Source organism: Dama dama, chromosome 24, assembly GCF_033118175.1.
Source record: "Dama dama isolate Ldn47 chromosome 24, ASM3311817v1, whole genome shotgun sequence".
NCBI lineage: Eukaryota > Metazoa > Chordata > Mammalia > Artiodactyla > Cervidae > Dama > Dama dama.
In genome coordinates this window covers 13,834,358-13,848,222 of record NC_083704.1, presented here as the reverse complement: position 1 = coordinate 13,848,222, position 13,865 = coordinate 13,834,358, and the positions used below count along the sequence as shown (strand labels likewise).

General features: G+C 36.0%; 1 protein-coding gene and 1 non-coding gene across 2 annotated transcripts in view; one reads left to right on the top strand and one right to left on the bottom strand.

Annotated features, from left to right (window-relative positions):
* Positions 1-13,865, bottom strand: part of PDCD6IP (programmed cell death 6 interacting protein) — a 70,329-nt gene that overhangs the window by 28,055 nt on the left and 28,409 nt on the right. Inside the window, exons 6-9 of the mRNA XM_061127707.1 lie at positions 12,856-12,956; positions 10,448-10,564; positions 2,750-2,972; positions 1,330-1,453 (exon numbers count right to left, since the gene is read on the bottom strand). Of these exons, the coding sequence (XP_060983690.1) occupies positions 1,330-1,453; positions 2,750-2,972; positions 10,448-10,564; positions 12,856-12,956 (565 nt within the window). The remainder of the gene's footprint in view (positions 1-1,329; positions 1,454-2,749; positions 2,973-10,447; positions 10,565-12,855; positions 12,957-13,865) is intronic.
* Positions 5,311-5,383, top strand: TRNAE-UUC (transfer RNA glutamic acid (anticodon UUC)). The gene has a single exon. It is a non-coding gene; the product is annotated as a tRNA-Glu (tRNA).

Here is a 13,865-nt window from a genome sequence, read left to right as displayed (position 1 = left end):
GTAACATATCTGACAAAGGATTTACCTCTAGAATATCTAAAGAACTCTTTAAAGATTATTAAGAAGAAAAATGAGCAATAGATTTCAACACTTCACAAAAGACATGGCTAATAAGCACATGAAGAGTTGCTCAACATCATTAGTCACCAGGGGGAATGCAAACTAAACCACAATGAGACACTGCTACACAAACACACTAAAACAGCTAAAATTAGAGAGACTGCCAATGCTAAGTTCTGACGAAGTGCCGGGAAAGTGCACTTCTCAACCAGCGCAGGAACGACGGCTCTGGAAAACCATCTGGCCATTTCATGAGAAGTAAACATACACTAACCACACAATTCAACAATTCTGTAATCCTAGGTTATTTGCTCATGAGAAATAAAACCTGTCCACACAAAGATGTGGACACCAATGCTCATAACAACCAAAATGTCCATCAATAGGTAAAAGTAACAGACTATGTGACCATAAAAAGGAATACTACTAAGTAATAAAAAGGATCGAACTGATACATAAACCATGATTATACCAAGTGAAAGAAGCCCAAGATATCTTTAATATATACTGTTACATGCTGTACATACTATACTATACATTATACATTACTATAACAATACCATACACTGTATATAACATTATATATATGCAATGTACTATTTACTGTATACAAAACACTATAAAATCTACATATTGCATACACTATACCGATTACATTTATACTAAAATTATATAAAAGGTAAAACTAACCTATGGTGACAGGGAGCAGATCAGACGTGGCTAGAGGGTCGAGAAGACACTGAACGGAAAGGCATGAGGGAATTTTTCTCAGGTAATAGAAATGTTCTCTATCTTGGTCATGGACGGTAGTTACATGGCCACACACATTTATCAAAAACGACTATACACTTAAAATGGATTTATTTTGTTGTGTAAAATTACACTTAATATATTTTTTTAAAACGATAAATTATTTTGTCTTCAGTACACCAAAAAGAAGAACTTGTTCAGAATACTGAGTGTACATTTATCTGAACTTTAAAGATCATTTCTACTTCTCATTTCCCTCAAATAAATATCCCCAAAATACAAATCAGTGGCCACAAATTTTCACTTTGTTTCTGTAATTAAATTTCTTCTAATTATATCTGCCTTGTTGTTGGGGTTCAATAAATATAGTGTCCCCAAGAAAAGTATGTGTGTCTATATTTGCTATTTCAAATATCCTTAACATTCAGTTCTAAGCTCAGCAAAGTACAATGTTCATAAATAATCCATCAGGAAACATCAGGAATTCAGATAAATTTATGAAAGTTAAGCCCTACTTACCCATTTGCCAAAGTGGTGGCTTCTCTCATCTGAGCAATTGATCTGTTGACTAAATCAGCTTTCCTCTGATTATAGGCAGCCAAAGACTGCTGCACTGACACAGGAACCATCTTCTCAAACAGATCTAAAATGAGGAATCAATTTCAATAAAATTTTAAGAGAAAAACTCAAAACTGTAAAGTGACTATTCATATCTCCTTCCCAATATTCACATTAAAAGTCTTCAAACATTTAAAGAACAAAACTAAATCTATTGAAAAGACAATGATAAAGAGAATTTTTAGATCACTGTATTCACGGGCAATGATAATGAAGACTTTTCCTCTGAACTTAATTTTCTTAAAGATGTATTTATCATTAAGTTTAAGGGATCTTTGGTGAAGAAGATATACACAAGAGAAAATACTCATTCATTGATAAAACTGACCACAGTACCATGGTTTGCAGCTCTATCATTTCCTGGCTCTGCAGCCTTGAGCAAATGACTTAACCACTCTGCATCAGTATACTCAGCAGTCAAATGAGGGTAATAACCATACCTGTCTCATGTAGCTGCTGTGAGAAGTAAATGAACTAATATTTTAAAGTGCTTAAAAGAATTTCTGGCACATGGTAAACACTTTGAGCTTGTTAAACAGAAATAAGTACAGTAGTCCCATGGTATCCTCAGGGGACTGGTTCCAGGACCCTCAGTGGGTACCAAACTCCAATGATGCTCAAGTCTCTTACATGAAATGGCATAGTGTTTGCATATAACTTACACATATTCTCTCATATACTTTAAAACATTTCTAACTTATTTATAATACTTAACACAATATAAATGCTATGTGAACCATTGCCAGAGTATTGCAAATTCAAGTTTTGCTCTTTTGGGCACTTTCTGGAAATTTTTTTCTGTCAATATTTTCAGTCAGCAGTTGCTTTGAATTCAGGGCTGCGGAACCACAGATACAGACGGCCAACTATAAAATAACCATCCAATAACTTAGAAATATTAGGTCCCCAGGGTCTCACCTACCATGTATTGCACAGACCTACAATAGTCAAGGATATTATGACATTTTTATCTGATACAACCATGACTCCAGAAGCTTATATGTTTAAGGTCATACTTATATGTATTTATTTTTAATACCAGAATCTTAAATAACAAATGTTAACAAAAAGACAAGTGTTCATTTAAGTCTTTATAATTACTCAGTTTCAAGTTTTCTGACTCTGTTGTATACTTTATGCTTTACTACCATTTACTGTCCATCTTAAAATTTCACTGTTAACATGAATAAAATTCATTTTGAACATGAATAAAATTATATACAAAGCACACAACTGCAACTATGTGATTTTAGCTACAAAAAATAGATTAAACTGGAGAAAAAATAAATAACACTAAAGTGCCTCTGAATAGCTGCCATACCGGTGAATTTCTGGCTGATGGGTACATTGACTGGAGTAGATTTCACAAGTGTGGCTTTGCCAATAGGGTCTAGATCTTTAAGGTCTGGCACTCGATCATGATAGATGAAGTCATTGTCCTTCTTTGCTGCAGTAAGGGCACGGTTGATTCTGTCAGAAAATTCCTTCACATTGACATATTCATCATAGCGAGATGCCACTGTTTTTATCAATTCTGCTGCATGCTAGCAAGAAAATGTTAAAAAAGAAAAAAAAAAGTTTTCTTTTTTTCCAACAAATACCAAAGCTTTGGATTTTTAAAAAAATCTTTCAAGACTAGCATTACTAGCATTGTGATCAACAGAACAACCTAGAAATTCTCTTATCAAAAAATACCAAAATATCAAAAATGTAGAATACATAGCAGACACCCCTCTAAGACATGAGTGAATTACCAAAAGAGTAAAAGAAATCAAAACTATAAACTGAGGAAAGCTGTCTCTGGCTGTTGGGTATTTCTGTATCCAAAGGACTAGCAATTAAAATGCATTAAAAGCCCTCAGGGAGACTTTAGACAGGGGTCTTGAAACTACCTAAGACAATAAACTAGAAAGAAGAAACATCCCCCTTCACCACCCCAACCCCACTTGAAGACAGAAACCTCAAAGGGCTACCTGTGGAATGAAAATGGTGGGTCAGAAAAAAACTGCAACACAGAAAAACAACAAGGAAGCATGTCATGTCAGCAACAATCAGAATTTCTCCTTTAAAAGTTGCCCTTGTGATACAAAAGATGAACATAAAAAATTTAGGCTCAAATTTACTTAGGTACAGTAATGCCAAATAAAATAGATAAGTCAAAAAATATTGAGGATAAATTCAGTAAAAACATTTGACAATTTGCCAGAAAGATATAAACTTCACAAATGTTGTATTTGAAAGCCTTTATCTATATAAACAATTATAATAAAAAACTGATAAATCTATCCATTTTATTATCATTAGAGTGGATGATTTTAACACTCTTTGTCTCAGCAATAAATGGACCAAGTAAACCAAAAATGTTTAAGATTACAGAAGTTCTGAACAACACAATTAATGAGTTTGATTTACCAGACTTGGAGAACCCTGGACTCCACAATTAGAGAATACAAAATAGTCTCAGGCTTATAAAGAACATCTGTAGTGATCACATGAAGACATAAAGCAAAAACACCAAAAGATAAAAACATCAAAATTACAAGATTATAAGAATGGCTTAATGTTAGAAAACCTATTTATATAATTATCCAAATAATAAATTTAAGTTTAAAAAAATCAAATTATCTCATAGATGCTGCCAAAATCATTTGATAAAATATTCACTCTTGACATTTCTTAAATCTTAGTAAAATAAAAATAAATATCCAGATCCTTAATATGTTAAAATCTTAACCCTCAATGCTGATATCATGCTTAGCAGAAAAATAAAATATTCCTAGAGCTGAAATAAAACAAAGATCACCAGGATCATCATGAACATTGACCATGTAAAAATAACCAGACAAAAGAATGAAATTAGAGGTATAAAGTTTAGCAAAGGAACAATTTATTATTTACAGGTGATATATTTATTTGCATACCAGAAAAATCTAAAAGAACCAACTATTTAGGAGGTCACTTAGATACAAAATCAACATAGAAAATACAGATAAACCACCACCAATCTGAAAAGATACCCCCCCAAAAAAAATCCAGTTACTAGCAACAGGAAAGAAAAAAAGAAATTTTGAAATATTTGTGCAAGAATAATATGAAATAGAAATCAGGATAACCAAAACAAACAAAAGCTACATCTTTAGTGTAAACTAGGAGATGGGAAAACACACAAATTTAAACCACTTGTTAAATTTGTACATCAAATTTGACTTGTAAATGTGATCAAACATTCTCCTAAATAGCAAAATTGGTATTAGGTGCAAAAGAAATGCTGAACAGAGCAGGAGAAACAAGGGAAGGCTAAGGGCCCACCCTGAGGGGAACATGCTTAGTTAAGCAAATCTGAAAACAATGAAATGCAATGAGGTGACAGCTGCCAGCTGATGATAAAGGAAAAGCCAAATGGCCTCCTGGAGCCACGCAAGGGTCAAAGGAAAAACCGGAATACTGAGGGGCCACGTCCCAACAAGGCAGATAATGACAAGAGCAGGGATACTGGGTAAGCAGAAAAGTGGGGAGGAGGAAAAGGGATGAGCACTCAGAAAACGCCCACAAAATACAAACTGTTACAGCAGATAAACCACCTGGAAAAGCAAAAGCTGGGTGGAAGTCTGGGAAATATAGGCACAAAAGTGGAATCCTTCCTACACCAGGCTTTGAGAACCAGAGGGGAGGGGCCATACACAAGAAGACTTGGAAAGATACCCGGTGTTCCCCTACCCAGGAATCTCTTCGACTAAAATCAAGCTCATTCAAATACAAGTAACCGAAAAGGCATTCCATCTGCCTCAACACAAAGAAACCACAAGGAAGAGGGTGAAAATGAGCAGTTTAACTTTTCAACAGATAACAAAAATTCACCAAAGAAAATGTTGCCACAGGGAATCATTGGTGGTCCAGTGGTTAGGACTCTGCACTTTCACTGCTGTGGCCCCAGGTTCAATCCCTGGTCAGGGAACTAAGATCACGAAAGCCGTGCGGCACAGCCAAAAGAAAAAAGAAAAAGAAATGTTGCCACAAACGAAAGAACACAGCCTACTAAAAAAAGGTAAAATAAGCTAAAAGATGTAAGGATGCAATCACAGTACCAAAAGGACACAAAATATGAATAGAGATGATATTCAGATAGCAAGATAACAGCAGGTAAAACTCAGGTAACAGTCGGTGATATTCTGATAGCAACAGAATGTGAAACGAGACCCGAAGAACTCAGTGAAGAAAAATGTGAATCATTTAAGAAAAGACTGAAATATTTATGCAAGGAACATGAAAGGGATAATAGGTATCACAGAAACCACTGTAAGAAACATACAAAACAAGAAAAAGTAAGGACAATTCAACATGGCAGCTGGGGAGCAGAGGCCATTACAAACTGAAAATTCAAGAGACAAATCAACCAAATGCAATGTGAGGACGGTACATGAATCCTTATTTGAACAAACTATAAAAAAAAAAGCACATTTTAGAAAAAATTAAAGCAAACTAAACTAGGTCTGGGTAATATTAGGTTACTAACTTATGAACTGGTATTAACTGTACTAGATAAGATGACACCATGGTTTTAATTTCTTTAAGTCTTATCTATTAGAGGCATATACTGAAGTAAATTAAGGATGAAATGATACGTGAGATAGCTGTAAATACATCAAAAAAATAAGAGGAAGGGGGAACAGATGAGACACAGAAAATATTGATAATCATTGAAACTGGGTAATATATATTTGATGATTCTTATTTATATACATATATATATATATACACACACATATATGTTTGAAGCTTTCCATAATACTTAAATAAAATTAATACAGATGCAAAAGCAGGAACAATCAAGAAAATTAAGGAAATGAGAGATGATCAATACCAATTAGGTATTAAAACATTCTAAAGTGTCAATATTCAAATGGTATAGCTGGAACATGAACAGATAAAACAGGCCAATGTAGCAGAATAAAAAGCTCCAAAATAGACCCAAATACATATGAAGGATTTAGTAAGTGATAAAGTCAAAATCTCAATGCAATGAGGTAAAGAAAGTCATTGCAGTAAATGATCTGAAGACAACTGGGTAGCCATTTGAAAAAGTTAAAATTGGATCCATCCTTCACATCAGCTATCAGGATAAACTCCAAGTGGATCAAAGATTGATCCACTGAATATAATATACAATGAATTACAGATGTACTTATACTCTGATATCAGCAATCCCATTTCTAGGAATTTAAGATATACCTGCTGCTATGGACTGAACTGTGTCCCCAGCCCCACGCCCTCAAAATTTTATATGTTGATGCTCTAACTTCCCAAGAGATGGTACTTGGACATGGAGCCTTTGGGAGATCACAGAGAAGTCACGAGGGTGGGGATTAGTGCCCTTGTAAGAAGAGACCCCAGAAAGCATGCCGTCTCTCCCTACCATAAAAGTACACAGCGAGAAGTCAGGCTAGCAGCATGTAAGCCAACCATCCTGACACCCTCAGAATTCCAGCCTCCTGAACTATGAGAAAATAAATTTCTGTTGTTTAAACCACCCAATCTATGGTATTTTGTTATGGAAGCCTGAGCAAAGACAACTACTGAAGTACAAAATGCCACATTCACATAATTAATCACTGCGGTGTGGTTTGCAATAACAAATCTCGGAAACACGCAAATATCCAGCAATAACGTGTGGTTTATATAATGAAGTACAATGCAGCTCTAAAGAGAAATGAGAAAGATCTCTTTGCTGCTGTATAAAATGGAGAGGGCTTCAATATGCTATATGAGAAAAATAAGATGCACAACACTGCACATAGCATGTATGTGCTCAGTCATGTCTGACTCAGCCTGCCAGGCTCCTCTGTCCATGGGATTTCCCAGGCAAGAATGCTGGAGTGGGTTGGCATTTCCTACTCCAAGGGATCTTCCCGACCCAGAGATCAAACCCGCGATTCTTGTGTCTCCTGCACTGGCAGGTGGGTTCTTTACCAGTGTGCCACCCAAGGCATGTGAGCTCTCATAAAGAACAGGAAAGTTGAGAACGTGCATCAAGTGTGCGTGCACGTGTGTACACGTCTGCTTATATTTTCAAACAGAATTTAAAAAAAAAAAAAAACACTGAAAGGATTAAACAAGAAATAAATGAAAATTACTTATGAGGCAGTGGGGGAAAAGGATATGGGGAATAAAACAGAAGAGAAAAGGTAGAGATCGGCTAAGTGTATACCTGTTTTCCCCAAATCTTATATTGAAAATTTTCAAGTTCATAGAAAAATTAAAAGAACAGAACAATTGAGAAAAAACACCTCCTCTGGTAAGTTTAACAACTGTTACCAATTTTGTCATATTTGCTCTCTTTCCCACATATACACAGACCTTTTCTTTTTACATAACTATTTGAAACTGAAGTTCAGACATCACAACCCTTCATCCCTAAATATCTCAGCACGTATCTAATGAGGACACTCTCCTTAATACCTACAAACTAGTATCTAACAAAGAAAAAGGCAACACTTTCATAAAATCAGTTTTATCACCCTATTAGACTCCTCATTAATGAATTAAACAAATATCTGGTATGTATCCATTTTATCTGAGTCATAATTTTATATCTATATAGAGGCATCCCTTAGTATCTGTGGGGGATCAGTTCCAGGACTCCTCACAGGTACTAAAATCTGAAAGCTCCAGTCCTACAGCTGGCCCTCCGTACCTACAGATTCTGTGTCTGCAGATTAAACACAGTACACGACCAGCAGTTGGCTGAATCCACAAATTCAGAAGCTGCCAGTATGGAGAGCCAAGTACTTATTCATTGAAATACACCTGCATATAAGTTGACTTGGACAGTTCAAATCTGTGTTCTTCAAGGGTCAACTGTATCTTTAAGTCTTTTTTAAAATTGAGCCTTGGTAGCTTTAGAGACTTGCTGGGACGATCAAGTAGACCCACCTCCTGGAGCCTAATAACTACATCGTCCAAGAAATGCACTTCATGAGCTGTGTGAGCCCCAGAAGTGAATCACCCACAGCAATTTTCCCTTTGCTATCTTACCAATTACTGTGATATTCCTGAGTCCTGTGATTTTGTTTTTTACTTCTGGCTTGCTCATGACTAATAAGCTTTCCTCCATTACTGTTAACAATGATTGCAAAACTGACTGAACGGTGCAACCATCAGGAACATGGGGCATTCTGAGCAAAAGACTGCATAGAATATGACTTACCATTCATCTTTTTTGTCTGTTTTGTTCTGTTTGCCTATGTCTGAGCTCAAATCAAGTAAAAAAATATATCTCATGCCTAATGGAAAGAGGAACAGCCCCTGGAGACATGAATCAGTACGTATTTATGTTGTTAACTTCCGACCTATGACTAAAGCTGTGTAATTGAAGCTATATACTCTTCAGGTGTATAGCTGAAAAAAGTGTCTAAAAGTGAAAGAAGTCCTTATCTCCTGTGTGAATCTGAAATAGCTTCCTTTTTCCAAAGAGGTTTTAAAAATTAGATTAACATTTCAAAAGGAGATCTTACATAACTGGTTTATAGAGAATACTCCTTTGAATATAAAAGTTCCAGAATTCCCCCAAAATAAAGAAGCTACACTTCTGTAAAACAAAGACCAATTTACCATCTAGTCAATACCCACTGAAGTGGCTGACCAACAGTGGACCCTGAGAGGAATTCAGGATGAAAAACAAGATGAGACACTCCTCACACTCTGGAAAAACAGGCCCCTCAGACAGATGTCTATCTCAGGAAGAATTTTAATGAATCCAGATTCCTGTATCTTCCCATACACAGAAAAGCATTAAAATCATTAACCTGGGATATCTGTTCTTTGTGACTAGCAGTCATCTTTTACTGAAAGGTATGCCTGACTGACAGTACTGTCTCATCAAAATCAAATATAAGCTGGTTTCTCCCCTACCTCTTCAGAAAGGGTTCCTCGGAGCTACTGAAAGGCCACCCCTCAGGCCACAGTCCTCAGTAAAGTCCCTGAATCAAACTTACACTCCAACTCTTATGCTATGTGCTTTTCTTTCAGTCAATGCTCCTGAGACTTTAAATACACTACCCTGAAAAAAACTTTCCCCCAGAAACCCCTTTCTCAGAAGCATATGTTTTCATCTGCTTTCATATGATGCTAAGTTACTACAATCAAAGTGAATCCCTGGACAAATAAATGTTTGATAATCTGAGTGTGCCTTTCTCTGATTTTGTCAGTGTGGAGTATAACACAAGCATGTATTTTATTTTTCAATAAAACTTGGGTTTCTCTTCTCATGAAAAGACTAATTACACTGAACTTCCTAAGTAACAGTTGCATTGTATCTTCTAATACTAGTCCATACTTAAATTTCCTTAACAGTCCTCTTCCTACCATCTGCTGACCAACTCTCAAAATACAAACAATTCATATAACAGCGCTCACCCCTGCTGCAAAGCTGTCCCAGATGTCATAGCAAGTTACTCGTATGCCTAGGGCAAATACAACAGCATAGAAGGTAGTCTGCTGATTACAAGATCTATTTACATAGATTACCATTGTACTTCTCAAACTATGGAATTTATGACCCAATATCAACCAAGGCTATGCCACAAGTTAAGCACTCCACATCCTTTCTGGAGCATGAAAATTAATTTAGAGTATTTTATACTAAAATAAACATGAGTAAATAAAAGAGAACTGAATGCAAAGTTAACGTGAAATTTTTAGATACAATAGGAAACTTCAAAAAGCACACAGTAGGTATGCTGTCCTGTGCTCAGTCGCTCTGTCACATCAGACTCTGTGACGCAATGTACTGCAGCCCACCAGCCTCCTCTGTCCACGGGATTTCCCAGGCAAGAGCACTGGAGTGGGTTGCCATTTCCTTCATAGTCTAAAAAATAAAAACAATCACCCATCTTCACGGACAGGTGAAATGAATGGGAAAGCTTTTTATGAGCAAACTTTGGAATCTCACTAAAAAAAAAGAAGAAAAAGGAAATCCAAGTATTCAAGAAGTGACTTAAATATTTATTTCTCAGGAACTCACCTGTAGCCGTGCAATCTCTTCTCCAAATTTCTTCTGCTGTTTTGCCAGGATAGACTGGTGGTACTCAGCATAGGCTTGCATGATACAGTGCTTTGCAGCCAAGACAGGGAACACCTCCTGGAAATAAAAATACTGACCAGGGAGAGTCCAACCACACAAACCACCAGACAACATGGGATGCAGGAAGAAAAAGGAAAAGGAGACAGAAATTAGAATCACCCCATTAATAGTTTAGAGATAGGTTAGTCATTAGGTGTAAACAGAGAAGACCACATGATTTTGCGTGGACTGGATTCAATGAATTCAGGGGTTTTTTCTTCCAATTAGAATTAACAATTGGGTTTTTTAACTGTTAAATGTAGCCAATTTAAGTTTTTACAATTGTCTTTAAGCCATGAAGTCAACATTTTGTTTACCAAGAAAAAAGGAAAGCATGCATTAGAAAGAGAAGTAGAATGGACATTCACAGAGGAACATCAAGCACGGGCTTTAGCAGCTTTCTTGTGAGCCCTTACCCAGCTCTCAGTTAACTAGGACACCATTACTCACATATACTAATGAAACTGCTCTATAGCTGACTGTTTCATCATGTTTAAAAGACAAAAGACAGTGAAGTAAGTTCCCACTTAAATTCACAATCTAAGAGACTTTTAATAACAATGATTTTAAGCCATATAAAAATTACCCAGCATCACATAAAGACTAACATTTCAATACCATACACTCAAAAACACACAGCAGACAGACAAAGGCACTGAGCTAATAACTAATATGATAAAGTGTTACTTTGCCCTAATTTGTTTTGAAAAAAATTCCAGCCAAAACTGATTTTAGAAGATCCAAAAACATGAACCAAAAAAGCAGTAGAGGGTCTTCCAAAATATCAAATCCTATCCTATAAGCTCAATGTTTTTAGGAAGTACATGCCATATAATATCCAAGGAATATACTAGACAATCACTGTCTAGACAAAAAAAATAATAATGAGAGAAATGAAAACTGAATCACTACCTTGTGTGCTTTCCTGTCTCCCAGGGAATAATTTCCTAGCTTCCTGGGTCACTACTTGCAGATATTCCAGTTTTATAACTAGAATATGAAAATACCTGATGAGCTTTATTAGTCAAAAGGCAAAAGTAAAAGACATCTAAAACTCTCAAAGTGCACTCATGCCAGTTCTCAAGGTTAAGTCTGGAGCAACTGAGTACTTAAACAGGAGACTTTTCAAGGAATACCAGGAGTGGTGCAGAGGTAGTTTCCAAGTCTTTGTAGGTGACACTGTCTTCTCGCCAGGACAGGACTGAACTAACGGCCCCACAGGATTTAACAGTACACTGTGCAGCTGATCACGAGGTCTTTCAGATGAAAAAAAGGTGAGAGGAGATCCCAAGTCTCTTAACAGCAACACTATTTATTACTACCCAAGAGTCCTAGGCAAATTCTTCTACTGATCTCTTGGTGAATTTTTAATCTCCAGCAAACTTCGAATTCCTTGGTGCTCATATTCTGCTCATTCTCAACACTCATGTGTTGATGTATTTTCATGCTTTTTTATTTTGCCACAAAATTATCTGCAATTTCATAATTTATAAAGATTCCTAAACTTATAAATCATTTTCCCTTAAAGAAAGCATGTAACAAATACCATTTGCTAGCATACAGACAAAATGAATTCCTTGAACATTTCTGAAAGAGAGCAGTTGACTCGTACGACATTTCAATCTGTAAGCTTCTGTTTTTAAGCATACTGAATTTACTTCTCAGTCTAATCATCTGCTTTATCATTTACAAATGCTCATCACTGACTAGTCTCTTCAAATGCTGCTTCAGAAAGGTTAACATTAAAACAGTTAATACTTCCTGTGACACGTGGTTTTAGACGGCTGTTTTCCTCAGCTGTACAACAGCAGCCCAAGTTTCTATCCCTGTTGGCAAAACTCAATTCTAATCAAAGTACGGGGTGAATTTGTTAAGTTTCCTTTTCCTTTTGTCTTTATGTCTGTTTTTGTGCTTTAAGATTCATCTTTAAGAAAACAGGACAATAATTAAAAGGGTGAATAATCAACATGCTCAAGTATCATGCTGTACCAAATGACCAATGATTCAAAACAATGCCCTGGTCTGATAAAATTACTGGAGACAGATATTCACAATTTTCCAGAAAGAGTTTTAGCTTGGAAAAATAAATTTAGTAAAGAACAGAAGCAAAGGCATTTGCTAAATAAGAAAGAGAAAGTGTCATGCATCTTAAATTAAAAACTATTTCTATAAACATACTCTTCAAATGCCTCCCCTTAAATTTCAAATTTCTTTAGAAATCATAATTTTCAACTTGCTTAAGACACAAAAATGTCCGAATAGTTCCACATGCAAAACAACCCAAGTATTTACAAAAAACAATAACTGACCTTGGGGAGAGTATCTTTGTATTGACACTGTTTAAAAGCATCACCAAAATAATCTGCAGCCTGATTAGCCAATTTAGCTATGATGGCATCTTTCATTTTATCTGGAATAAAATATTAAATTGATCATTTTAATGAAAATAAATATAAAATAATCTGATATGTCATGGTAACTCAGTGAAGACATGAAGATCACAAGTTTATACATCTGTCTTACAAAATCCTTGTTGACAAAACTGATTCTCCTGCGTACAACTTAACTATTCCATGGGCAGATCCAGAGAGTTAGAATAAACTAGCAGTTGTCAGAAGCCAGAGTGGAGAGTGACTGACAGTAGCTGTGGCATCTCTTCCGGGGTGACAATGTTCTAAAATAAGATAGTTAGGGATGGTTGCCAAACTCTGAATATACTAAAAACCAATGAACTGTATATGCTAAAAGCGTAAATGTTATTGTATACGAATTCTATCTCAGTATAAGCTGTTATTTTCAAAGAAAAACTTTTCCAGTTCGTTCAGCTTCCACCTGCTGGACTGCTCTCATATTCAATTCCTCTATACTTGTACATTCAGTCCTTGTTCTTATCTCTCATTCTAACTTACATGCCTTAGAACAAGTGTCCTTATTCCCTCATTCACAGGGCCAGGGACTCTGCTGGGATGGCACCTCCTTGTTAGTTATAAGTCTAGTTTAAACAAGACCTCTTCAAGGAAATTCTTCTTGACTGAAGAATGTAAAAACATCATGACTCCCCCTACATCCTTATCCCACAGCCAGACCACCAGTCATCATCACATCTTATTTTGCATATAGCAATTATCTCTCTCTAAAATTACCTTGGCTACTTAATTTCTTGTTTATCATCTCCCCCACAATAAACTGCAAGCTTCCTAAAAACAGAAATCTCCTCTGTCTGCTGACTCCATCTAGAGCCTATCACAGGGACCGACATACAGCTGTACCCAGTAATTACAATATTTCATGAATGAATGAACTTTAGATGTTACAAACC